The following is a 27,965-nucleotide window of genomic DNA, read 5'->3' on the forward strand; positions in this document are numbered from 1 at the left end:
ACAGCTTGTGAGAGCATTACAACTTTCCAAGCTTCTCATGTTCCCTATAGCGTTAAGTGCAAGGTAACGTAACGTTGAGTGGAAACGAACGTGTTTGAGATACAAAAGAATGGACGTTACAGCAGAAGCGGAGAGAGAGAGAGAGAGAGAGAGAGAGAGAGAGAGAGAGAGAGAGAGAGAGAGGTAAAGAAAACTTTAAAAACTTTAATCTGATAGGGTTTAGGATGATGAAAGGTTCGACAGTTACAAACGGCAGTGCAGTGGAGACACAGGCAAGAAGATGAACAAAAACCAATTATATGTAACCAAACTGATAGTAATAAAATGAGATAATCTTTCCTAAGCGCGCAAAGTGTCTTTATTTATTTTGCATTCACAGACAAACGAGAGCTCCTCTATTTTGTTAGCTGATTTGTTCGTCTGTCTGATAAGTTTAATAAGCTGCATAAAATTGTATAATGTTTGTAAGCCTACGTTATCTTCCCATCTCTCACGCCACCTTCGTCTCAGCTAAACTAATCGTCGGAACCTTCGAACATAAAGTCACCATCATCGGGCTGCATCACGGAAAGGAACATCTCGTCCGTCATATCGTCATCGTCCATCGAGAACGGTGAAGGGTAATAGCAGGGCGTGCACTGCATGTACGCCACACCGGTATTGTGACCGGTGCATTCGCACGTTTGGCAGCTGTTCGGTTTGGCCGACGCAGCGATACGTTTCGCAAACACCTTGATAAACTTTTTCGTGTGGTTCGAGTTGGACCGATCCTGGCGCAGTTTGTGCCCGCCAAAGATGGACCCGTCCGTTTCCAGCGCCAGCGCAATACACTCGCCGAGCGTTGCCTTGGGCAGCTGAATCTGGCGCCGCAGATCCGCATCACCCTTCAGCTCCTTTACGTCCTTCTTGGTGTAAGCCAGACCGCTGTCCATGCCGTAGAAGAGCCGGGACACGCGTGACTTCTGGAACGACAGTTCATGGTCGGCCAGTATGTGCAGCTTGATGTCGTTCTCGACGAGCAGTTGGGCAAGCGAAGAATAGTCCAGCTTCATACGGGACGCAAAACAGCGCGAACACGGTAGCACTATGAACGTTTTCGATGCGCCAGGGCGGAAGATAAGCTTCGAAGCTTTGATGATTGCATCAAAAATGTCCTCATTCGTACCGTTGCCGATTGTGATGTGATCGAAGAACGGTTGCAACCGATCGTGCGTTTCAAACACGCTGTTGCCAACCACGACGCTGTGTGCACGATCAAACGGTGCCGCACCACCGAACGCCACCACACCGAACAGTGTGTCCTGTATGTTGGAATCCTGCAGCTCCCGATAGATACCGTCCACGAGCAGATTGATGCTCTTGGTCTGCACAAACTGATCGTTGCAAGGTTTCGCCTCGATGATGAACACAACGTCGGCCGCATTCGGAACGGCTTCGTCGCGCAACGGCACGAAGGATCCTTCCGGTACGTAACTACCATTCATTAGCAAACAGCTGAGAGAGAGAGAGAGAGAGAGAGAGAAATTAGGGGGGGTACCTTTTGTAACGCACAAACACTTAATGAAACCCACCTGATGCAACTGTCCGGTACGCGCAAAAGCGTATCCTCGAGCATGCAGGCCTGGATGTATGCCAGTGCGGCCGTACAGGCACCGCGATCGGTAGAGTTATCGTTCCTGTGCGGCACAAGATTGTTGCCCAAATCCATACACATTTCATAGAATGGCGTCACGTCCACGATGGGGAAACAGGAGGCAAAGTACGATAGCTTATGGCGGAAGAAGGAATCACACAGCTGGCTAAGCTCGTTCGAAGCACTGTAAAAGTTGCTGGTGTGGTTCGTTGTGGCAATGGGCGTACTGCATCCCGGCAGTGCCCAGCTATCGATAAACTGTTCGTCCGTTTCGCTGTATCGATTCGACGAGGTGATTCGATCGTCAAACGGTTCGTTGTTCATGGTGCCTAGCAAACCGGCCACCTTTCCAAAGTACCAGCCATCCAACTCCAGCCAGCAGAGATGGTACCGGAGGCTGCAGGCAAGCAGGAAGCCCCGCTGTGACTCGACGTACAGCAGGTCCGACTCTTGGAAAACTACCGTCTCGGTGCCTATCATTGCGGGCAATGCAGTTGCTTCTTTGTTGTTAATTTTCACCGACTGTACGTGAAAGTAAATTCGAAGTTTTACGGTTGAAAACTATTTTGCTAACTAACCATGCCGATTGTCATACTTACAATGTTAAACACATCGATCGCCAGCTCGTCTTGCTCCGTTATGAGAGTGATCTGCCGGGAAGGTTGCCCATACCTTTGTACCTGTAATGATCGCAAGATGTGTTATTCGTAAGTACTTAAGCGCCCAAAAGCCGCCTCTTACTTACCGATGGTTCCAAAAGCAGCGTTATCGTTCGCTGGTGGTAATCGTGCGCCAACAGATACCGACACCTGTTCGAGTTGTTTAACTCGAGCGAAAGGAAACGTTTGTCGAACGACATGTAGTGTCTCGAACCGATCAGCAAGCCAACGCTCTTGAACGGTGGCAACCACATTTGAGGCCTCGCATGGGCACACACTTGATTCCATAGCGTCCAGACCGTCATATTGCTGCCGGCAAACAGATCCTGTATATCGTGGATGTACTTAAACTCCGGAATTTCCTCAAACTTGGGCGTTTCATTGAACGCGTGCCACGACATGGGCAACTTTTGTTCCAGCTCAATCACGCCATGGTCGGGATCGAATATGAACTTGGTCTTGGCCTCGCGGTAATGATTTTCCGTCTGCAGCGCGGTCTGCGCTATGTGCGTTAGCTTGTTGCGCAGGATTTGCCACGTTTGCTTCAGCCGCCTGTTGATCTGGAACTCTTCGGCAAGCCATTCCAGCTTTGCTTGTGCCTCTTCGTAACGCTGCAGGAAGAACTGTACAAACTCGATCTTGCGCAGCTCCTTGATCTCTTCCTTCAGGCCCTCCATTACGTGGTGCAGCTCCCGTGCGAACGGTACCACCTTCATGTACTTTTCCCACAGGAAGCGACGCACTATCGACGAGTACTTGCTCAAGTTCGTTATAATGTCCTCCGTCACCAGATCCTTGTACAGATTGTCGAGATCTTGGGTAAAGTTGGTGACCGTATTGAAGTATGGCGAGTCTGCAATCTCCTGGGTTTTGTTGTACAGAAAGGCTACAAAGATAAACAAGGGGGGAATTGAAGAAACGACCCTTTCCGATAGTGGATAGTGGCGATGTACAACTTACTAAATATTTCATTCCCCACATACCAGCCCAACGATTCACCGTAATGCGCTAGCCGGATTATCGTAGGCTCTATGTTCTGTAGCAGCTGGTGCCAGAATGATGTTGCCATCACGATCGTCTTATCCCAAATATCTTGAATGTGCTGTGGAATGGGTACCAAATGGGTGCGTTAAACGGGCTCTCACTCTGCCTGCGCTTCAGCGCATACAACTGTACCTTTATAAACTGCAAATGGATGTCCTTTACGAACTTATCATAACGCTCCAGTGAGCTTTCGAGCGTGGATGCCAGGTACCGGGTACCGTCGCCTTGGAAAATTTTGCCAATAATATCGATCAGCTTCTGATACGATAACTTCACGTGTTCCAGCAACCAGGTGATCGATTTGCCAAACGCTTGGCCCGATTCGCCCATCACATGCCACAGCTCGGTCAGAATCTTGGGCAGAGACGTTATCTTATTCCTTATGGCCAGCTCGTCCAGCACCGTGACGGTAAAGTTAATAGCGGAGCGAATGTAAAAATCGTCCGCCGCATACGACGCGTTCAGGAAGCTTTCCAAATCTTCCAGATCGTCCTGCAGCACGGCCAAACCGGCGACATCCTCAAACAACCCTTCTACGTAGGGCAATGCGGCCTCGTAAATGCCCCACGTTGTGTCCCTCGACTCTAGGTACACATGCTTGATCCAAAACTCGGCATACTCCAGCATGCCGTGCTGCATCCGGTTCACGTAATCCTTGATCCAGCTCTGTACGTCCGCTTTGATCTGGGGTCGCCACAGCAGGTGTCCCGTAATTAGCCGCGAATGATTCATCTTCAGATAGTACGTCACGTCGACTTCGCGCGCATTATCATAATCGCGCCAGAAATCGAAATACGCACTGCGCGAGTCAGGCACAATGCCGTACATGTACACGTTCTCCGAACCGTCCGGTGTCACGTTTATCTTCATCTGCACCAATCTTTCGTCCACATCCAGGTGGAAAAAGCCGACGGCGTCTACGTCCGTGCCATCCAACAGTGTGCCATTGATCAGATACACCGGATATGCACCAGCTGCCTTTGTCCACAGGCGATATTTGCTGTGGGACGTAATTCGCTGCGGAGGAGATGGAAATAAAACGTAAAATTGTAAGCAATCGACTGCCTCACAGAGGGGGGGGGAATATGGTTGACGCCATACCTCATAAAGCATTTCCTTCTGGTGCACGTTTAACGAGCCAAGCATATGTCCGTGCATCTGTGACAGGTAGGCACGCTTGTAATGCGAGTTCGAACTGACACCGTACAGTCCGGGCCGTAAGCCGATCGATCCGATCGAATCCATATCCAAATCCGATGCATCGTGTCTGCTAAACAGATGGTACGAATAGTTCCAGTATCCTACGACCGGCTTCAAATCGTTCAAATTAAAACCCATCGCCACCAGATGCTCATCGTCGTCATTGTAGCGCAGCTCCACCATCGAGCTGAACCAGCGCTTCGGATCAGTCACGTAATGGGCATCCATCGTGACGTCCTGCTGGAAGCTGGGATGTCCAACGGACACACGAATCTGCTGCCCATTGGTGGTACTGTTGTCCAGATCGCGCCACTCGATCCCGCCGCGCATCGTTCGTTGCTTCGGAATTTCCCCTTCCTCATCAGCACTCTCGGTACGATTTGGACTGTACGAGAAGGTTACGTCCGAATCGAATGCTTGCTTGGTGTACGAGTACCACCCGTCGGCTGAAATGTTACGCTTCGGGTAGGATATTTGCAGCGTAAAGTTCTGCGATGCCAAATCGTCCCGCGAGCGATTGGTGAGCTTAAAATCGTAAGCAATCCACACGGTGGGCGATAGTTGTAGCTTCGATTTCTTTTTGCTCACATTATTGTCCTCTTCGAAATCGGCTGTCAGCACCACGGTCCGGTTCGAGTGGTTGGCTTTCACGAGGTACTCGTTGCCCATCTCCTTGCTCAGCACGTGCAGCTCTCCACTTATCTTGAAGTTTGTTTGATTGCGCAGCTGGAATATTTCGGCACGCTTGATGTCCTGTGAAAGGTGTGAATGCAAAAAAAAATGGGATAAAAGAACCGTCGGAGCCATCCGCATATCACCTACAAATGACACTTACCAGCGATTGTATGGTTGGATCGGACGTGCTTACCGAGTGCACATAATGTACTCCTACAGGCATGCGCTTGTTCTCCAGTGTCACGTCTATCGTTTCCTTATCAAAGCCAGCTCTGTAAAACGGGAAGCAAAAACCAGCTTGACGATCATTCCATCCTTAAATTGTACCTCTACTCCTCTACCTTGATTCCATCTTTGAAGTGTACTGTCCGCTCAGCACTTTTTCGCTATTATAGTCAATCTCTGCGTGACCATTCGTGATCAAAGGTCGCTGTGCTAGCCCATACTTTACCTCCGCAAAATGTCTAGTTTGCAGCGGTACTTCGATCTTGATGGTTCCCTGCTGCTCGCGGTCAAGATTGTTGTTTCGATAGGTTGCCTTGGCATCGAAAATAGCGCTCGATTCCGGCCACGTGCCCTTCAGATACCGTATCGATTCCAGCGGCGTTTCAATAAACTCTAGCTGCCCGTGTATCCACGATACATTCAAGAACGGGGTGGTACAATTAACGTCACCCTTCATGTTGGATAGATTGGTGAATGCTACATTGGCGCTGGCCACCTTCGTCGAGGCCGGTACCGAAATGTTACCACTGTTTGGAAAAAATCAAACTTAAATGAAGTCACATTTTCGCTCGCCCATTTCAATGCGTTTAACCTACCTGAACAGATACAGCATGTCGACAATGTTGAACGTTCCGTGAGCGGAAAATGCATCCTCCAGATACCACGGTCCCCGCAAACGTGCCATCAACTCACGATGATCCCCGTTCCGGAATATGTTCAGCGTCGTCTGAATCCTTTCTTTGCGAATGTCCGGACCCCAGTCAAAGCGCACCAACACTCGCTGATCACCGATACCGCTGTACTCCGTTTGGTAAGCGTATCGTTTGCGGCTTTCGTCCGTTTCGTACGACGTTTCCATGTTGAACGTTTTCACCTTATCCATGAACGGCAAATCGCCGTTCATGACAAACGCCAGCGTGTGCACATCGCCCACCGGTTTCGGCAGTAGCACCTTCATTACAGCCGACACGTCACGGATGGAAATAAAGTCTACCGAAGCGTTGGCGCTGAATCTACGGGCAAGAGAGGTGTACATTATTTGTAGCTGCTCAGCGGACCGATTTTTAAAATCATCTTTCATTACTTACATCCAAATGTTGTTCAAGTTGAGATCACCGCCAAAGGTAAAGTTGTGGTTGTTTTCCAGATCCGGGCTCACATACCGTACGCCCGTGCGGAAGAAACGTTCCACCGAGTTGCGCACAACGCGATTCTCCAGTGCGAACTTCATGTCCGACTTTAGTGCCCAGTTCCACAAGCAGCTGGCGTCACCTGACACTTCGCGAATAGCGTATCGTGCAACAACCGAGCCAGATATCGGTTGCACATCGAACATCATCTCGACATCGGCCTGATCAATGCCATACTGTATCCAGGGAGAATTGAGCTTAAACTTGCCCAGCGCTTTTCCATTCGCTTCCGGGGTTATGCCGATGTTCAAATCGACATTTTTCAGACTCGGCTCGGATGACTCTAGACCCATCGTCACAAACCAATCCGACATTGCGGACAGCTTAAAGCTACTGTCCAGTTTCGCTACCTTGGCCCCACTTTCAAGCTCGAGGTTCAACTCGGTGACGGGCGAATCGTTGCTGCTGCACCGGTACCGTATCGATCCTATCGATCCTTCCGCGGTAAGCGGTTGGAACACAAGATCCGCTCGGTAGGGAATGTCGTCAGCGATCGTTGCGGTTCCTTCCAACTGGAACGCATACTCGTTACGGAACAGCTGTCCCGATACGGCGTACTCGCTGCCCTGGCGATGCTGCAGGCGTCCGTGGATGGAAAGATTCCTATAATCCTCCATCGGTACGCTAAGATCGATGGAGAACATCTCTCGGTTCCGCTCCGCTTTAGCTCGGATCTCTTCCACCACACCTTTCTTGTCGTAGAACTTTACATTGCAGTAGGCTTTGGGCAGCGGCGATCGGGTGATTAAGAAATCGGTGTTGATGAGATTAATCGGCAGGAAGTTGGATTGATACTTTCCGGCGCCCTTTATGTAGTGCGGTTTCGCAAACGACCAGCTTCCATCCATACGGAACTGTGTAACGTAAAAAGACGCACGCATTTAATAGGATTTGGAAGAAAGGGAGTTAATGTCGCTACTTACATTGCTATACAAATCACCGTCATTGACCATGAAACCTAAATCCATCAAGTTTTCGGTGTTGGAGAAATCTTGCTTGTAAAACACCCGGCAGGCATAGTAGGGCATCAGTGGGGCTCGCACCCAAAGGCTCATGTACGTGTCGATAAACTCATCTTCGCTCTGTACAGATTAAACAAATAGACAATGTGAACGATGTGGCAAGCAAGGAGAGCACGACCCATCTACTCACTTCAAACGACAGGGCCAACGACGCATCGGTGGTCATGGTTTTCGCAGTCAAATTGCCCTTATAGCTGTGGTCTTCCAGCTCGAGCGATCCGTTGAGGAAAACTTTCTGCAAATTTTTCATCGGCGTCATCAGATCTACCAGCGCTTGATGTTTGTGCACCTCCGCCTCATCCAAACTGTACTTGTAGTTCACGCGGAACCCGGTATTGACCCATTCTGAACGATTTTCGAACTTCACGTTCATGCCCACCGTTATGTCCGTCGCAACGTACGAATACTTTAGCACAAAGTCGGACGTTATCTGGTTCGCCACCGGGAACGGTGTCTTGAGGCGCAAATTGTTTTGCATGTTCAGGAAATCCTTCAGATAGAACCGATCGCGGATGTCGATGTCGCCTTGCGGCAGCTTAAGCTTACCGTTCGCTAGATACTGCGAATTCTTCTCCGTCAGCTCCAACGTACCCACGATCGTGGGCAGCACAATCGTGTACAGCTCAATGTCACCGATAACGTTTAGCAAATTCTGTTGTTCTTCCTCATCGACGTACTCTTCCTCTTCCTCCTCGTCGTCCTCGTCCAGCTCAAGGGCAGTCTCATCACTCCACAGACTCTCCTCGACCATCGAGGACGCCGTCTGTGCGAGCAGCTGCAGTATCAGGTTCGGCTTCGGTTTCGAAATCGCTTTCAAGCCCAGCTTGTACTCCGAAAACTTGCCCGACAGTTCCACGTCGAAGTACTCGGGCCGCTCGCTGTCGATGACCACCTTTGCGATCAGCGCACTCTCCTCGAACTTTTGCAGCGGCGTGTAGATACGATACGAGTACTCGAAATCTTTCAAATGAGCCTTGCGCCACACACCCGTACAGCCCAGCACCATGTTGTTCATACCGGCACGGAAATCGATATTATTCGCCTGGAGCTTGCCGCGTAGAATCACCTTCTCGAACTCCTTTAGCGGGGTGGCGAGATGGAACTTGACGTCAAAGTTCTGTGTGGAGACGACGGCGTACAGCAGCTCGATGCCCAGTGCAGTTTTCGGCGTAATAACCTCCGCCACCAGATGACGATGCTTTTCGCTCACCCCAAAGCGCCCATTGATGTTGCGATAGTTGACGTTCGACGAGGTGATGTTGGTCGTCAGCATACAATCGACCAGATTACGTACATGGCCCTCCACCACCATTGCGTACTGATCATCGTCCAGCTGCACTTCGGCCGCCCCGGTTATGGCACGGTTTTCGTTGAAAGATATCTTCGTCACCAGAGCACCGGTCCGGTAGCTCTCGAACGGGCTAATCAGCTTCAGCGATCCCGTTATGTTGGTGTACTGTTTGTCCACATCGTACTGCCAGTTAGAGTGGACGGACAGTACCTGCGGCGCCTGGTTCGCTGGTTGATGTTTGACCGAGCATATAGTTTCGAACTTGTTGGCCACGTATTTGTGCTTCAAGTGCAGCTTCACCGTAGGCACTGGTTTGATCGTACTTATGAGCTTCGTGTCTAGCTCGCAGTCAAATATCGTTTCGTTGGACAGGTAGTATCCCATCAGCTCCAGCGCGAGCTGATTGTCTTTGGCCCAGTTGGCTACCAGGTTCGTAATCAATTTGTTGTCCCGCAAGACGAACGTACCGTTCAGCACATTTTGCGGCCAGTCCGGGAAGGTTGAGTTCAATTCGAACAGCAGCGACATTTTAGGCACGATGTAGTCGTCTTTGCGCGCATCCAGATGCAGTACGATCGCTTCGGAAGTGTTCCATGAAATGCGCGCGTTCGCCAAGTATCTTAGATCGGTAAGCTTCGAATCGAACGTACCGCTAAACGTCCGGTTGGGATAGGACAGTAGAAACAGGCCATCGTAAACCCGATCCTTCGGGGTGTTTAACTCGCCCGACAGAGCTACCCGCTGCGTTGGATCCCGGTTTGCGTCCCACTTGAACTCGACACCGATTTCCCGCTTGGCCGGCGTGGAATAACCTCGAAGTGACACGCTTACGTCGCGGACTCTGTAAAAGAAAGCTCACGTTTGTTATCCCCCTCCATTTGACACCCTCAGCGAGTCGTCTCAGTTACTTGTCAATGTGTAGCTCCACATCCAGCTGTTTGACCGGTACCGATTTCAAAAGGGCCGAAAACCAATACTGCTCATCCTTCCACTGCAGCTGCGCGTAGCTCTTGGTTCCGTTCTCAACCTGCTGCGTATGTTGCAGTATGATCCCGTACGGTTTCTTATCGTACATCGCCTTCACGCTCAAACGGTTGTCATACTCATCCTGAATGTATTTCAGCTCGCCGTACGCTTCCCGGAAGCTGGGCCCAATCTGTGCCGCCAGCTTCGCGTGATGGTAGCTTTTCACGTTCGAGCTACGATCCTTGTACCAGCCGCTAACATTCAGTGCGTGCGCCGAAAACCAGATACCTTTGAAATCAAACTACAGAAGCGAAAGGAACTATCATTCATCAGTCATGTCGTACAAGCGAAAGCTTTACTTACGCTATGCTCTTTCTGGGTTTTTTCCATCACCCTTAACGAACCCGTACAGGGATGAAAACCAGGCACGGTCAGATTAAACATGCTCTCGAACCGAAACAGCTGTGAGCGTGGCAGGGAAACAGACACCACCCCAACTACGTCCCGGTCGGGGGCATATCGAAAGAGCATCCGGATCGTATGATCCACTCCCTTCTTCAGCATATTTTCATGCCTAAAACATAATAGAGGGCCAACGGATTAAAATTCTACTTCCCACCCTACCCGATCGGCGTTGTTCACACTCACACAACCATTGCCTTCACGTCAACCTTCGATTGTTTGTTGGTCACTTCAAAGGACAGGCTGGTCCGTCCTGCCGGATTCTCAACCGGTGGCTGATTATTGGCCGCCAGTATCAGTTGGCTGCGGTACGGGTTGTCGTTGGCGAATATGATTTTAATCGTCGTCAGGTGCTTCTCGCTCCTCAGGTCCGGTGCATTGTTATGCAGCAAGGTAAAGTCAAACCGGCCTATTCCCTGTAGCAACGTTGCATTGAGCGCTACATCGAACTTTGGGTAAGCGCTGGACCGCAGGTCAAAGTTACCGCGGTACATCATTAGATCCTTCTTAATCGCTTCTGCCAACGCGTTGATCACCAAACTTTGCGGTTTGCTCGATGAAAACTGGACGAGGATTTAAGGAAAGCCGGTGTTGAAAGATGATGGAAGGTACAATCGCGGAACGCAACACTTACCCGATATTCCATTGAGTTGTGCAGCATGTAAGTTGCCTCGTTCGAAATCGACAGGTAACCGATGGTCTTCGCCCGTACCCGCTTCGTCTCGAACATGATCGTGTAGTCCCACTGGGTAACGTTGTTCTTCTCCATCTGTCTCACCTGACCGCTCATGCCAGCGATCCGTTCGTTGTTTACCGACAGATAGAACGACGGATAGTACATCCGCCCGTTGCGAGTTTCGGTTTTGTTGTAACCCATACCGTACGCCAGATACTTACGCTCGTTCACATTTAACGACACCTCCAGGCGATGCTGGTCCGGGTTGTTGATGTAGATCGCAAGCGCCTTGTGCGAGATGTTCCCGTTCACGAACGACAAGCTGGCCGTTTTGCGGTGCAATTCGTGCGTAACATTGGCACGGAATATGCGTGGAATGTGTGAGTTGGGCGTCTCAAATAGCACCGACACGACCGTTTGGTTTTGCCGCTCGGTCCAGCTGTACTTAAGCGCGAACATCTTCGCGGTCAGGTCAGCCTTCTCCAGGCTTACGTCAAAGTTGATCGGTCCGCTCAGAATCAGACTAGGCACCTCGATGTCTTTGCTGTTACTTACGTCTGGCAGGCTGTAGTTTGCGCACATTTTCAAACCAATCGCCTGATCGATAAAGGGCCAGGTGCAGGTGGAATTGGAGTAGCGACGCTCGATGCCGCTCTGGCGTAGCTCGCGCTTTTCTGTCAACACAAACATCTCCGACCGAATGCTGAAGATGTCGTTGCGATCCTGTGGCAAGCTGACCTGCAGCACCGCTTGATCCTTCCCGCGTACCTTTAGATGGGCCGACCAGGCTGAGCTGGAGTACAGGTTGGTCTTTACCTTGATCGCCGTACCGGCATGTATCAGGTCGCTTTTCATCGTAGCCGTTAGGTCAACCGTTACGCTGGGTTTTATTCGACCCTCAATGTCGGCCAGAAAGCGGGTAAAATCGAACGCTTTAATAATGCCCGTCATACGCAGATCGATCGACGATGCTCCGATCAGGCTTAGGGACAGCGGCAATCCCGAACTGAGCGGCACATTGTACGAAGTGTCCAAAAATACGGACGATTTCGTGTAGGCTTGCTCCGTGCCGGAAAACAAATCTCCCAACATTCTGCGCTGGTTCGCTATGGTCAACAGTTCCAGTCCGTCCGTGTAATAGCTAAGTTCATTGCCAAAAATCTTTACACCGACCGTGAAACGTGGTTTGTTGAAGTTGCTCTTCAGATGGTACCCGAGCTGATCCACGTCGTCCTGCACTTTCCGTGCGATCAGTGCTGGCAAGCGTTGGGTCACGGCCCGTTTTACACGCCCCGTGCCATCACCATCGTCTAGGCCATCACTCTCCACTGTGTCATCTTCAAACAGCTCCAAAACTTTGGCCGGTATGTACTGGCGCAAGTGTTTCATGTACCGCATCAGCTGTTCATTAACCATCTTGGCGCTGTACGTGCCGTTCGGACCGAACAGCTTGTGCACCGAGTCTTCTAAGCCCTCCAGCCGCACGTTAAGCTCGAGGAAGTTGATCGACTCCCCAAACACATCCGTTGTAAGGTTTAGCCGAACCGACCGCGGCAGGTACGATTCGGTGCTGAAGATGACATTACTGTCGACCGTCAAACCAAAGTTATACTCATCGAAAAACAGGGTCTGTTCGTAGTTGCGCGAAAACATGCGCACGTCTCGGCCAAACTTCTTGCCAAAGTTCTCGCCATTTTCCGACAGCAGGCCCTGTGCTTCGACCCGCACCGGTGAGGCACTTTTAGCGAGGTTGGTCAGGTGCGACCACACGAACGAACCAACTTGATTCACTTCCTCCGTTTTCAGCACGTGCTTGACCAGTTTCACTGACAGATAGTCGGGACATCGCATAGCTTGCAGGTACGCGGCGATGCGCACCTCCACGTCCAGCTGGAACGAAGAATACAGCTTCAAGAAGTAGTCCTTGGTGCGGGTACAATCGCTGCGCCGAAATACGTTCACCGCTTCCACGCGCACCGCCGTCGGATATTGGTCACCTTCGATGATGGTTCGCAGCTCATAGTTGAAGCGCTTGTTCACCACGCCCATGTTGCCCAGCGACATAAGCAGAACGATCACCCGCTCGTACCTGCGTCGATCCTGCTCCAGTTCCGATCCCGCCTCCCGCAGCGTTTCGAGCAACTCCTCTTCCAGCGACTGTACGATCGACTGTACTGCATCGATCTCGGCACAGTCCGCATTAATTTTACAGAAAGTGTGCACGACCGCAGTAGCCGACAGGAGGTAGGTCTGATTTCCGGACTCCTTCCCATACTCGATCAGCTCCATCATTACCTCCAACACTTCCTCGTTCGGGCGCGTCAGGTAGGCGAACGAGCCCATCCATTGGCTGGACAGTGGATGGCGCACTGCCCCATTCACGATCAGATCCTTCATGATCGTTACCGAGGCGGCCGTGCCGATGTAGGGCAAGCTTTCCATTATGTGGTTGGGTCCGTTGTCGCACGTTGACTTCGAGCGCTTTAGCAGCTCGGCCAGGGCGGTGTGCGAAATAGCGCGAGCCGCAGTCAGAAACTTGAGAAACACGTCCGGGAAATTGCGCTTAATGTTGGGAAAACCCTGCGCACACAGTTCCAGCAGCAATTCGCGGGCCGCCTTGTTTTCGTTGTGATTATCGCGTATCGACGGTGTGTGATCGTACAGCAGCGAAGAACGGCGCTGAATGTCGATTTCATCCTGATGTCCTTCCTGTGTGTATGCCTCCTCATCGGAAAGCTCCAGTTTGCTGAACGTTTCGGTCACTGCACCGGCCAGGCCATTTGAGAACGGTTCTAGCTGATGCCGTTCGTAGCAGGACACAGTTTTATGGATCGAGCGGTCAATCGATATCTGGAGTGTTAAAACAGCGTATGTGAGTTTGTTGAACGGTATGTACCAAACCCTAGTGTGCTGATTTAGACCACACTGCCAATACTTACATCACAATAGCTAGTAGAGTTGAGAATTGGCCACGCAACATAATTCTATGTAAAATCAAGCAAAAAACAATCATTAGCTAAAACCCTACAAAGCACTACTTGCGGTTTTTCAAATGCTTACCGATCGGAAGTCATACGCCACCGTTTGAATAAACGATACAGTCTTGTACCGTCGCTTGCACGAGACGATATCCTTCGTCTTGCGGAACAGCAAGCTAGTGCCGTTGCGACCGTTCGTGCTGTACTTCACATCGCATATGCCCGACACATCCGTTTCCGTCGTTTCAAAGTCAATGTCGAACCGTGGCATCGTGTTCTGCAGGTTCGACAAGATGCCACGCTTCAAATTTAGCGTCCAAACTGGCTCATCGTCCTCATGGCATATCTCGCTGATCGTGCCATCGTGGAACGCAAAACGAAGCTCGAAACGCATTAGCTCTTCAGCAATTGTTTCACTTTTGGGATGGACGCCACCCGCCTCATCCTGATCCAATGTGTTACTTTCGTCGCCCGCCGGCTCCTCGCCATACTCAAAGTCCGTCTCTTCTGTCTCCTGCACGGGACGATCCCGCACTTCGATCGAGAACAGTCGCAGAATACCCTGGCAGGGCGCATAATAATCCATCTCGACGACGGACGATATGTACAGCTCGGAGATGTTATCACCGCTACCGACCAGGGCGGTCTTCACGTACATGGAATAGTCAAACTTGTACAGCGTGCCCACATTGTATCGGAACTTTGTGTTGGCCTCGGAGCACACGGGTCGTCCGCATATGCGAGGATCTTTAAGGGGATCTGGGAGGATGAAAGGAGGTTGTTTGTAGCATCTTTTGCTTATCTATATCTATTCTGTCTATATCATTTCTGTGTTAAAAGTTCCTTAAAAGAAAAAATCAGCCATTACGCAAAGACGTATCTAAACCGACCAGACTTTTTGCGATTGTAATTGTAATGTAAAGCACCAAAAGCATATGCCAAGATAAAAGACATGTCTTTCTTCTCTGCAAATATTTGTAATTGAACAGTACTTGAGACTGTAGGGTGGAAACTTAATAGACTGTCATCTTTGATTGTTTCGTACAAAACTCACATTTACCTCTGTGTTAAAAGCCGGCACAATACTCACATATGCTTCTGGGTTAAAGACTCAGTTTGAAGATCGATTGGAAACTTCCCTACCACGATCGAGTGGAAAATACCCTTATAAATATGCCTATCTTTGTTTATGTTATCTCTACAACTACAAGCTCTAGACGAGTGCGTTAAGGCAAGGCCGTTACCCGTTCAGATGATTCTTCTTCTTTCTTGGCTTTACGACCTCTCTTAGGTCTTGCCTGCCATTTCTGGCTTACTAGAGTTATTGATACCGCATAGTTGGATAGTCAGTCCTCAACTATGGGGGAACAGCTCAGATGAGATTTGAACCCCGTGGTCCTGCCGTGTGAGGACCGGATGATGCATAAACCCTTTTATTTCTATGACAGCCATGAGAAATAGGCATTCAAATGATGTTACTTTAAATAATAACTTTAATAACAATAATGCACAATGTAGTACAAATAATTATTAGGCTTGAAGATATTAAAAAAAACTGTTCTGAACAGTTTTGGATTTTTTAGGCAATTTGGGTTTAAATAATAAGGCTCAACTTCAACCCTGTTTCAGTGTTTTAGAATGGATTTTAGAATCTTAGAATACAATCTCTTTTGCTTCTCTTCACACGAGGAAAAAAAATCTACTTTCTCTAAAAGATGAGGACGGATATCAAGGACTTGTACCAGCAGATGTCCCAAAAATGTTGAGTAAAATGAGTTAATAGGTATACTCTCATGTTCTCCGCAAGGGAATAACGAAGTGCTAACGTTTAATGATCTTTTAGATAATCATTTTATATTAAAAACAACGGCATTAGTGACTCTATATTAAATCATTAAATCATCAGCCAAAACGACGTACGGCTGAGGATCAATTGCCTGTTGTGACATGATCACTCAGAAATACGTCTGGCGTTCCATTCAAAAACGTAACCAAAGGTCCTTAAAAGCGTTTTCTAATTCTATATTTTACCATACTGCAACATTAATCAATGCTTATATTTACCCTGATGTCTCTTTGTAATCATAGTTTTTTACTACATATAATTGATCTCTTCGGACCTAACTATGATTAGCAAATAAGAATGAATAGGATCCACGATTTTATGTTGGACCAACAATTGAATATTAACACGATACAAACAAACGAATGACTAACAAGCTTTGGCAACTAATTAAAAAAAAACCAACTACTTTTCCAACATATGTACTTACTTCGTTTATAGCCGTCAACCGTAAAGGTCGTCAGGGCGAGCAGGAAAATTAATCCATGAACTACACTTTTTTGTCGCTCCATATTGGCGCACAGATTTAGTCTACGGGGTGCACAAAACATACAACACTTCAGCAATCACTCATTTTCCTTGAACACACATGATTTCCCATTCTGAAAAGATAAGATCACATTTCCGCAATCGCGCAAATTTTTAACGCTCTCTTCGTTTACTTATTGGCCGGTTATTGGTTTAATGGCCGTGCTTCTTTGGCCGTTATCAATCACTCATTTCACTTCCCAAAACTTCTCTCCGTCACGAGTGACACAGATCTGGCACCGAAATGTGGCTATATTTATATGCACACAAAACACAGGAACCAATCACGGAATCATCACCCGGTGCGTCTTATCACCTAATAACGAAGCAAAAATACCACCACGATCACGTCCCAAATCCGGAATCCATGCCAGGCGGGCGGGGTTTAGACAGGACGTATCATCCACCTTCCCCGTTTGTACCATACATCCGCCCAAAACTTGAACCCTCGTGCTTCGGCAGCAGCGTGGTGCAGTTGAATCACTTTAAACCGATTGTCGGCCGGACAGCACCGTAAACTTGAACTTTGGCTGCGTACGTCAATAGGCCGCGATTGTGCGCTTGTTTTCATTCCATCCCTTAATCTCGCTTAATCTTCTTGCTCGTATTTTTCTCCGGTGCCTTCACGGAATCATCAGCGACTTGGTTGATAACGAGAGAGGATCATCTTCCGTTTCAGCGCACCGACATGACTGGTGGGGATGTCATTCACCGCGCCAACGTGGAACCACTGATCGTACCACGTTAACTGCGCACATCACCAACTGATCACCTTTATCGTTGGATACGCTGCAAACGTACCGATCTTGCTCTACTGCTATCTCTACAGAGAATCTACTATCGATCACTTATTCACACTTCCCTGAGGGACGAGACAAGCACATGGTTCTCCTACGGGACCTGGTAACGTTGCGTAATCGAGGAAACTTTCCGGGTTCACTTTCGTGACAATCCTAAATTGCCCACGATCTTCGCACGCCGATCGTACACTGATGTACCACAACTCTAACTACATCACCACTGATTTGCAGCAGTTTATCAAAACAATTGCACGGATATTCTGGCTGGCCGAATCACTCAGCCGCCAACTCACCATCAGCGACGGCGTATTACACCTCTGCAGTGGATGCACCACGCGCCATACAACCGAACCGAACACCGTAGAAACACTGGAGCAAGATCACGAACCGATCCGAACCGACCGAGGCAACAGACTGACGGTGCAGGAGAATGCTTTAGCATGTAAGGCCCAACGGCTCAGGAATCAGCTCCGATAGTGATGCGGCTGGATGAAGATGCGCGTTCCTCTTTATCACCAGTGCCCATGTCAAAGGTCTTTGCATGATCGTACACAAAATGGACGGAAAAAAATCGTAGAACGATTGGTAAGACGTTTCGTTGTTGATTCGTGCGTGTGAGCACTCTCACGGGCGAAGGAACCAGATTATAACCATATTCTCCCGGAACGGAGACGGACTCACTATCGATGAGCCGTCGAGACGACGATTCTTTATCAGAGGACTGTACAGAAATAGCCCGAAGCGAACGTGTGCAGCAGGGAATGTGAACATATTTGCTTCATGTACAGCGCAACTGTTGTTGTTGATAATTCGACGAAAATCTGCATCCCGGAAGGAGTGCCAGGATTTGGATTGTACCATAATAACAGATGATCAACTGTAAAATAATTCGTTTTTTTTGTTGCACATTTTCCTTTTCATTACCAATCTTTTATTACTTTTTTTCCAGTTTTCCACCATCACATGATATTAAATATCAAAATTATAAAACGTTTCCCGCCGTCAGCTAACTACTTCGCTTTTACATTGTTCATCCTCACAACTATCTTCTTTTACAATCGATTCGATTTGTTTCACTGTTCTAGTTCTGCTCGCTTTTGTGCACTAGTGGCAATAGTACAATAGTAGAAGAAATCAATTATAAAATGGACTGAAATCAATATCCACCACAATGAGGAGTGTAGCAATGTGAAAAGGAGTGACATTGATACCGTACAAACAAACAATATCATTTGCTTATGTACATGTAGCACGGTCTCCACTGTAATGTAATTAGTCCAGATAAAAGAATAAGAAATGTGTTGTCGATAGTTATGTTGATTTCGATCGACTGCCGTACCTCACCTCACTGGTCAATGCAGCAAAAGCGTTGATTGTACTTCTAAAACCAATCCTTCGAGAAACGGGAAAAACATACTACACTACACAATGGAAGAAATTACACCGTTAAATATTCCTCCTGGGGACTGGGGCTTCATGCCCTTCCCGCTGCTACCAGAGTGGCACGCATTACAGTACAGATTCTTGATCTCTTTCACCATCCATAATCATACGAGTGTTTGATTTATCGAGTACTTAAAACTGTGTCTTTTTTATCGATGCATTTGTATGGAACTCGTGGAAAAATGAACAAGCTTAACTAATATCACAAGGAAACTAAGCTAAACGGAACGCTCTATTATCTAGCTGTTCATTTACAATGAGTTTGGACTGTTCTCTATTACAGTGCTACTGTGCGTAGTCTTCTGCCAGCCAGCGGGACTAGTTTTACGTGAAGCATTCGCTAAACAGATGGATTGCTGTTTAAAATGAAACCCCTAACGAAGGAATGTATCCGCCACATCCGCCGGGATAAGGTGTGCTGGTACCACCTATTGAAAGATTCTGTGCATAATGGTGCATCGAGTGGGTTTCAAAACGAATTGTATGGTATTCTAGCTATACACAACCTAATCAAACACTGTTTTGTATGTTTCATACACAAATATCAAGCTGTAGAGTCCAGTTCGTCCGGCACAAGCCGGCATTTGTTTACCGTTGATCTTGTTTTCTTTTTTCATATCGTTAAAAATTCACACACCTATACGTTTATTTAAATAACAAACTGTTTTACCCTACGTGCCCTACACAGCTGGCTCAGTAACTTATACTCCTTTGTGCGTTTGCGAGTTGAGTACAACTTTGGATAATAATTTTATCATGAGTTCGATTCTATTTTCCTTTGCTATCCCCACTATCCATGCAATACAGTGCAGTGGAAACTCGGTTTCGGCGGTGCGCAAATGCAAAATTGCACATACATTTTTCTGTCAAAAGATTGAACTGGTTGGCAATAGCAACGCAAGCCTATACACGTTTTTTGCGTTAGAATCAAGGTGTATGTAATCCATATACACCTTGGTTAGAATGCTACAATTTATGAAACTGTTATTATTATTCCCAAACAAACCTCCAAATGCAAACAAACAAATTGCGCTAAGATTGCGCCATGAAGGCATCAAATATATGGCTCCGAAAGCTATAAATTTTTTTAACAGAAAGACAGTCCATTTGACAGTAAAATATATGTGCAATTTTGACCGAATAGGAAACGTTAAAAAAAAACCTGACGTGTACTAACAGAGATAAATCAAAGAAACCTTATTCCAACGCAACAACGCCCCATAGTTTACAGCCATTTGGCGGTGTTATTGTTCCTTTACGACTTTTCGCTTTGCGATCGAAATTTGCAGCACTTCTTAGCTGCTTCGTTACGATGTGATCGTTTCATACATGCTACGACTTTATTGTGCGCTCGACCGCTTTCTGTTCAGTAGTGACTTTTGTTCGAAGTATTTGGCATAAATTAATCGATATGCTTTAAAAGCTACAAAACCGACAAAGGAGAACGAGATGCGTATCATGTGTGCTATCCTACGTAAACTGTTCAAAGAAACGCAACCAAAATTCATTCTTGAGTCAATGCAACCATCATCATTCTATCTCTCTTATTCATCGCTCACAGAATACTTAAAGAATATTTACTAGTGCTGCTCCCTTTTGGTTTTGCACAGGAGTCGATTGCATAGCATTTTTTAAAAAAGAAACCCCATTTTTAAGACTAAACGGACAATAGTGAAGATGCAGGTTGCAGGCGCAATTTCATGTTTCTTGGCAAAAGAATTCAAAGAAACTGTGTTGGTGTAAGCTTGTGGGCTCTAGCCAGCCTTACTGCCGACGAAACGATTACACTTATTAGCTAAACCAAAACGATAGCGGTTTGACACTGCCATTCACAATGGTCTGAGCTGTAGTTCCTATGGAGTAGAAAAAAAAAACAAAATTGTATAAATGAACTGACACACTAAAAAGTGAAATAGGCTTAGGCACAAGGTATTCCGGCCCAAATATTTGTTAAAGAGAAACCACAAAACAATTGAGGACTTGAGGAACTCCAAAAATAATTAGAAAAATGATTCAAAAACTCTCGGTACTATTTCAAAAATATTGGAGAAATCATAAGCGAAATGTTAAAGAATAGGGTGACAAACTTTAAAGTATCCTGTAAATGTATCATTCGCCAAGTCCTCGGTGTCACAGGATTAGTAAATTATCAGGATTGGGGAATTTTGTCGATCAAATGGCTTAAAAGCCTTAGTAATACGGCCTATCCAAATAGCCTGTCCTTGCTACTATCATGTGAAAGACCAGAGAAATCGTTCGTATCACATATCAATAATATATGCATTACTCAATAATACCACGCATCGTAACCGCGGTTATCTTGATTGCTACACTAGCGTGCGGGATCATTAAATTTAAAAAGCAAATATTGTGTCTGCAAACAAAATTAATCGAATCAATCACAGACACCACGAGCCACTATACATTTTATAAGGTGTAAAGTAAAACCGGCACTCATACACGACGGCCGCTTAACCGTGGTGCGATAGCGTTCGGTAAACATTTACACTTACCTTCCGATTCGCTGATATGATTCACGCCCATACTTTCCAACCGAGTCAGCAGTGCGCCAAGATTCAGCTTATCTAGCTTCTGCCGATCCATCGAGATTCGTACCGTTGGCGATTTGCTACCCTTCGTTTGCGTGTGCCACACCAGAATTTCCGTGCAGTTGCGCGCCTTCGGCTCAATATCCTCCAGCTTCAGGCCGATGCTCTTCAGGAACTCGTCCTCCTCGTAGCCGGCCTTGAAGGGCATCGTTGCGTTCGGGCTGAGTGCCAGATACTCGAGGCTGACCGCAAAACCGGCCATATCAACGGGCCACTTACGCTTGGCGGGCCACGAATCGAAGAAACCCTCCACGCGACCCTGTCGAATGTGTGTTTGCCAGACACACAGGAAGAAAGGAAGCAAGTGGTTGTTATGTATCATTAGTTGCACGCTGCTTTATTGCCCAGCGAGCGGTGTCGACGTTTGTCTTACGTTTCGCACGATGGGCGAACTGATGGCGTAGTCCCCAATCAGTCCCACCGGGAACATGGACACTTTCTTCGTGTACCGAATCTCGCTAAACAGCTTCAGATCGAACGTGTTGTCGTCATCACCAAAGTACAGCACGCCCGTTTTCTTCTGATTTCGCCGGATCCAATTTAATGCCGCTCGTCGATTGGCGACGCCACGGGGAGCGTTCTTTCGTGCACGGTACATCTCCGGCATCGGGCTGGCCAGTTGCGTGTACGGTATGCCTGTTTGTCGGTGAACCAACAAAGATAAGGAAAGCAAAAACCGCGGTTAGCATACCAATGATGGTGTAGTATAGGTTTGCTCTATGTTATTTTATATCTTCTCCCTTAATTAAGCTAAATAATCTACTAGACAAGACCTTTCCTACCACAAAGAAATATAGCACGATAGCAGAAGGATAGCACGTGCTGCCAGAGACCAGGTGGTTCAGATGAAATTATTTTCACCCAACACCCAACCCACAATTCCAATGGGAAATTGTCCCCCAATCACAAACATTCATCTATTTTCTGCTCTTGTGTATGACTTTACGACATTATGTTCCCCCATCAACCAACCAAACGATACAAACAAACTTACAAATAATCCCAGACGGAACGTGTTTCGCGATGCTAAACGTTCCATTTCACGCCCCGTTAATGTAAACTACCCGTGGGTATTCTTACCGAACTTCCTGATGTGACTGTTTAGCGTAACGCTGCAACTGCTCGTGTCGTCGGCCACGATCCAGTGCAACCGCGGCACGTGCATCAGCGTTTGACCAAGCCGAATTATTTCCGCGATCTGCTCGCGCCGCGGGTAGGTCGGCGTGACAAAGTATATCACCGGTTCGGAGCCATTGGACTGTTGCTGCGGTTGGTTTTGCTGCTGTTGGTGGTTCCGTTGCGTAGTGCTTGGTTCATCCGTTGCCGCCTCAGACAGGATGGTGGAAGCGTACAGTGGCTTTCGGTGGTCAGTATTGCTCTCGTAGCAAATTACCAACTGTTCGTTTTCCAGCAGTAAAGGATATTCCTTTTCGTAGTCTTCTGCAAACATTGGGAGAAACAAGTAGAAAAAAAAACAAAAATTGTAGGTCGTTGTCTTAATTTTATAAATAATCCCCTCCAATCACGACCCCAGAAGTGAAATTTCCTTTGGCCACACCCAACTGTTTTCGCGCTAATTTTTGTATTCTCTAAACCAAAGGGCCAAATCTGAAAGCCATATTCCAAAGAGTTGAGAAAATTAGAAATTTTAACATACAACTCCCAATAGAATATATTGTAGTTCCATTCTATGCTATTGCCTTTCTATTACTAAGCTTTTCAGCCCATTTCTTGGACATGAATCCATCGGCATATATTCAAGGACTAAATATAATAAAAGATATTACGAGACTGAACGGGTAGTTTCGTAGGCTTGATAAGAATTTGGAGGAGAAGATATTAAAAATGTTGCCGACAGTCTGTGACAACAAATTGGTTTCACAGCAATATTTTTATCAGCATCACTACTTATTTATGAGAGCAACCCCATGCGAGCAACATTTTATGACCAGTTTAATTACCCCATTGCCGAAAATGCTTCCCCTCGCTAATGTAATTACTCGTTGCGCAATTATCAAAACATGGTATGAAACGCATGATCAAATGTGAGATGCGACTTTCGTTCCCTTTTCGAAGCATGGTATGGTGATAACAACGTTTTGATCATATATCAGAACATTTTCACCAGACGCGGCGGCGGTTGTTATTTAACAGCCCAACAAAAAAAAACCAACATTCTTGAAGCAAACATCCACGGAAAATGGTGCTGTGTCGAGAAACATCTTATCGCCGTTTTTATCATTTTAATTACACCCTATTGAATATTAGCTTCCCGGTCGGTTTGGTCACAACCACACAACCTTCAGATACATTTCTACCTCTTGTGGACAACGTTTCGATGTAATCTTGATGGGCACCAGTTGGCTTGTTTATGGACCGTAATAAGTCAGTCACATGCTAAACACAAAGCACAAGTCACAATGTGGCATCATTACTTCTCAACCCACGTGACTCATGTGAGCTTATTTAGCAATAGTTTTAAATGTTCTATTGTTTTGTAAACCGTGCTTAAGTGAGCAGCATTGTGAGGTTTAAAACAAAAGTGTGTTTTTACTTCCGACCCATTTTTGATGATAGTGATGAGTTGGTGGTTGTAGGTGACTTATCCATGAAATGGCAAAAACTATTTAAAATAACTATTTTTCCTGATCCTCCTGAACCCCTTTAAAATAACTATTTTTCCACACGAACACCAAAGGTCCTGGGTTCTTCCCTCGCAACTTTTCTCATCTTACCAATCTTACTTCGCGATTGAATAAGGTTTTCCGTCAGAGGTTTGCCCAAAAATTCTATTGGACGCTGCTGACATCAAGTGGGAGTCTCTTCAATCGACCATAAAAATCAATCAACCATTGCTGGTGATCGTATCAACTCCCAACTTCTTCGATCGCTCAGGTATTAAAATCACAAAATATACAAATCGCCCACTGCCCTTTCCCGGCCGTTTTGATCATGAACTACTTCAAATCAACTAAAAACAGATTTTTAATTCATCATTACATGAACCATACGATTCAAAATAAAGTGTTCAATTTGGTGGTTTTCCATTAAATAAAAGGATCGTTGAAAGAGAAAATGGGTAAAAAACTATCTTTTTTTAAATAAATTGATTGATTGCTTGATCATGATGCAATAAATGTATAATAACAATACGTTTTTGCTTGGGTATGTAGTAATTAAACATGCATGACGAATCCGCATGGTTTCGATCCATGTCCATGAGAAAATCAATCAAAATATCGTAAATAGCGTAGCGACGAATAACAGCTATTTAAGCGAATAATCAAATTAACTAGGGAGCCAAATACATTATTCAACAAATTGTTGTTCATAATTCCCCGTGGATGGTTAATATATCTTTAAGCGAATAATACCAAACTTTTAACACAAACAGCATTTAATCAATCCGGAAAGATGGATGCCGCAAATGGACTAACTAAAAAAACACACAACAACCTACAGTGATATGGATGGAAATGGTTGGAAAATAACATCCGTCAAGCCTCATGCAGCAACAGCCACAGTTTGGTGCACACAAAACTACGGAACACTCAAGTGGATTTCTTCACCCTCGATCGAACGCACAGCTCAGCGCGGTGAAGGAAACAAATGCGGTCGTTCTTCACTTATCAATCGCACGCTCTAAATGACCCATCATCTTATGTGTTAGTACCTTTGCGTGGGAACCCTTTTTTGCTTCTCCATGGCAGATCTAACCGTGTAAGGACATTCGATTCTTCGCTTGTTTCGTGTTCTTTGTCTGGAAAAGAAAATTGTGTTAAGGGGAAACATAAGTAGCGAGAAAAGTGGCTATCATTTTGTTGGAAGATATTGTTGTTTATGTTTGCTCACTGAACGATTGGTTAATCTGATTCACCAAATACGGTAGAGTATTTAAAGTTTAGTTCCAAAACCATCAACATGAAAATGTACAATCTATATCGTTAGAATTTTTTTTTTTATTTTAGTTTGATGTTTTTGAGTAGTTTAAATGTTACAAATTATGCCTTTAAAAAGGAGGGTTTTTTGTTTATTGTAAATTATTTGTTGTAACAACAGCAAAAACACACACACATACAAAATCAAGTGGTATGGCCATTGGAATTAATTTATTACAAGAACAACTAACGCTTCGTTGATTAGCGAACGGCACATTAACGGGTTTAATTTTGGTAAACAAATGAAAAGAAAATCTACCATTCGACCTTGAAGCTTTAAGTGAGCTTTATAGCATAATAATTATCTTTCATGTTCAGTACATTCTATAATCTTATCCACCTTAAATAATCTCCATCTCGCCCCTCCCAAACTCCCACCTGAACGGAAGGCACGGCATGAAACCGATACATGATAACAATCAGAACTCCCAACCGTTAAGTGTGCAACGTTTTCGTCCAACAAAACCAACATTCACGCACGGTGACATAAAGCATTAGTCACAACCGGCCAAAGGTACGCGTCTGTAGCAATGAGAAGCATTTTGTATAGGAACTGCCGCCCAGAGGAAAAGTCAAAATTCAATGCAAGGAGAAGCAAGGGCACCCACCCACCATCACCGCAACCATCACCACCATATCCCCAATACCAATTGTTCTGTATTGCTACCCTGTTGTGTCACGTGGCCTCTAGAACCCGCTCCGTTACGAGTTATTGTTCTTCCGGAAGGGGTCACGAGCCGCCTGGTTGAACATCGTTAAACAATCATAATCAGTATAATTTCTTCGCCAGTTTCGATCTCATTACATTGTACACAACAAGTTTGGAATTGTCAGTAGTTATAGATGCGTGGTAGTTATAGATATTAGATACAATTACAGCTGTCCGCTTATCCGCCTAATTGGGGGAATCGGGCATTGGGCCAGGCGCATTCATCAATCAATACCATCATCATTTTTGTTGTGATTAGCTAATAGATGTCCAATCGAAATTTCCAACAATGCTGAGATGTTTACAATTTTTTGTTAGTTTGCAAGAATTATTCTTCACACCAAAAAAAATCTAGTACATTTTTTCACCTTTTGGTTTAACACTAGCTCAAGTTTATCGGGCAGCAATCACAATGATAACAACATAACATGTTACAATAAAATAAACAAACAAACACACATCCGTAGCCACACACAAACACGCAACCCTTTTTTCGGCCACGCAGTAGCCTGTGCATTTTTCGCCACTTACCTGTGTTGTATTGCAGTACGAAAAAAACGAGCAGGACCAAAAAGATGGGTGCTACGATTTTGAAAATTTTCTTCTGTCGAAGGACGGACGAGGATCTTGCCACTGCCATTTTGGTCTGAAGTCTAGTCGTTATTTTCAGCTGCTGTAGCTTGCAGATGCCGGTGGTTTGTTGCTACACTTTGCACTACTCCACCAGGTGGTGGTTGTGCGGAATTATTGGGCAAGCACGGATCTCATGAACCGGATTTAGCGGCGACGACCCAGATCTATGCACCTTTTTTTTTTTGTTTCCTTTCTTCTTCGCGTTCACGCCCGACAGAGCACAACTTAGAGCGCGGGGAATTCCTCTCAAATTGTAGATAAAAATATCTTTAATCAATCAAACCATCTTCACTTCACACTTATCTGGGACTCACAACTTCGGTGGCTAGTGGACCGCCGAGTGGATCCATTCTGCGTAATAATATCAATTTCACTATAAGAGGCTGCTTATCTCTTGGATAGCACTCACGGACGTCTTTGGCCGGTTGGTGGGGGCACAATCAAATGGATACCGATTTCATTCAGCTCCTCACGCTTAATTAAAGCATTCCACACACCACACGTTTGCTTGCTGCCTGCTACGATAAGTTAACGAGAACGGCCAACTAAGACGGGAAGTGTAACGACATTCTTGCACAATTTATCCGCACCTGAATACGTGCGGGGTAGTTGTGGTAGAAAAAGATTCTCGCGCACTTTAGCACCTAAAAAGTATCAAAAGTTTTGACCCACAGCTTCTGCTACCATTTTTCGTTGTTACGACGGATCTCACTTTCACTGTTGTCGTCGTGTTGTGTAACGCACCGAGGAACCAATAGAGCGGAAGTTTTCACCTTTTTTCACTTTCGAACCAATAGAAGCGAAACCGAATACACTGTGACTCACATACACACACAGCACTATTGGCGGCAATGTGAGCGGACCAGGCACAGCAGACAACAACTTGCTCCGCTTCGTAGGCTGGTGATTTCGAGCAAAAACTATTGTTTCTGCGTCCAGTCTGGTCCGTAGTACACACACAAACACACACGGACGGACAGAGGCGCCAGAGAATGCAATACAGGAGCACAACGCGCGACAGCCACACGCTCCACACACTGTTTCTCTAGTACTGGTTTCGTATGTCCACTGTGTCGTTCTTTTTGTGTATACTTTTTTTCGCACACTGCACTGTTGTTCGTTCGGATCGTCCCAGGAGGTGAGAGAGTGACGGGAAATGACTGCAAGCGTTTGCTTTTTTAGATATCTGGCACGCACACAGCTACACGTTTGAACCGTCCGCTTGAAAACAACACATTTGCTTGATTTATGTGAATGAAATCCATAACATTTGCTGTTAAGTCAAGATTGGAACGGAACACAACATTATTTCGCGGTTCACAAGGGTGAAAGTTTCGAGTTAAAATCTTTTTAAACCGTGCGTAATCGACATGTTTATGGGAGACAGGGAAGTTGACAGTTGGGATGTGTAGTTGTGTTGGTGTGAGCTGCTGACAGGTGC

General features: G+C 46.3%; 2 protein-coding genes across 5 annotated transcripts; both read right to left on the reverse strand.

Moving 5' to 3' along the window:
- Positions 1–330: 330 nt before the first annotated feature.
- On the reverse strand, positions 331–17,642 carry LOC118509326. The gene is made up of 21 exons (XM_036049787.1): positions 17,486–17,642; positions 16,295–16,466; positions 14,104–14,780; positions 13,983–14,027; positions 11,002–13,893; positions 10,554–10,930; positions 10,269–10,479; positions 9,848–10,206; positions 7,779–9,780; positions 7,550–7,708; positions 6,525–7,480; positions 6,033–6,449; positions 5,553–5,963; positions 5,372–5,483; positions 4,438–5,289; positions 3,469–4,353; positions 3,253–3,394; positions 2,379–3,178; positions 2,233–2,313; positions 1,572–2,155; positions 331–1,494 (listed from the first exon to the last, which is right to left on the reverse strand). Exons 2-21 carry the CDS (start codon positions 16,413–16,415, stop codon positions 516–518), a joined length of 13,062 nt encoding a protein of 4,353 aa, XP_035905680.1. The 5' UTR covers positions 16,416–16,466; positions 17,486–17,642; the 3' UTR covers positions 331–515.
- Positions 17,643–18,100: 458 nt separating this feature from the next.
- Positions 18,101–27,934, reverse strand: LOC118509331 (galactosylgalactosylxylosylprotein 3-beta-glucuronosyltransferase S). 4 transcript variants are annotated; one of them, XM_036049795.1, is made up of 7 exons: positions 27,298–27,934; positions 26,423–27,042; positions 24,918–25,004; positions 22,325–22,684; positions 21,618–21,880; positions 21,149–21,503; positions 18,101–20,488 (listed from the first exon to the last, which is right to left on the reverse strand). In XM_036049795.1, exons 2-7 carry the CDS (start codon positions 26,529–26,531, stop codon positions 20,427–20,429), a joined length of 1,236 nt encoding a protein of 411 aa, XP_035905688.1. In that variant the 5' UTR covers positions 26,532–27,042; positions 27,298–27,934; the 3' UTR covers positions 18,101–20,426. The 4 variants fall into 4 exon arrangements, with proteins under 4 accessions (XP_035905688.1, XP_035905689.1, XP_035905691.1 ...); XM_036049796.1 differs by having other exon boundaries at positions 22,325–22,681; positions 26,423–27,934; XM_036049798.1 differs by lacking the exon at positions 24,918–25,004 and having other exon boundaries at positions 22,325–22,681; positions 26,423–27,934.
- Between the last annotated feature and the right edge of the window lie 31 nt (positions 27,935–27,965).

This window comes from Anopheles stephensi, chromosome 3 (genome assembly GCF_013141755.1).
Source record: "Anopheles stephensi strain Indian chromosome 3, UCI_ANSTEP_V1.0, whole genome shotgun sequence".
NCBI classification, from domain to species: domain Eukaryota; kingdom Metazoa; phylum Arthropoda; class Insecta; order Diptera; family Culicidae; genus Anopheles; species Anopheles stephensi.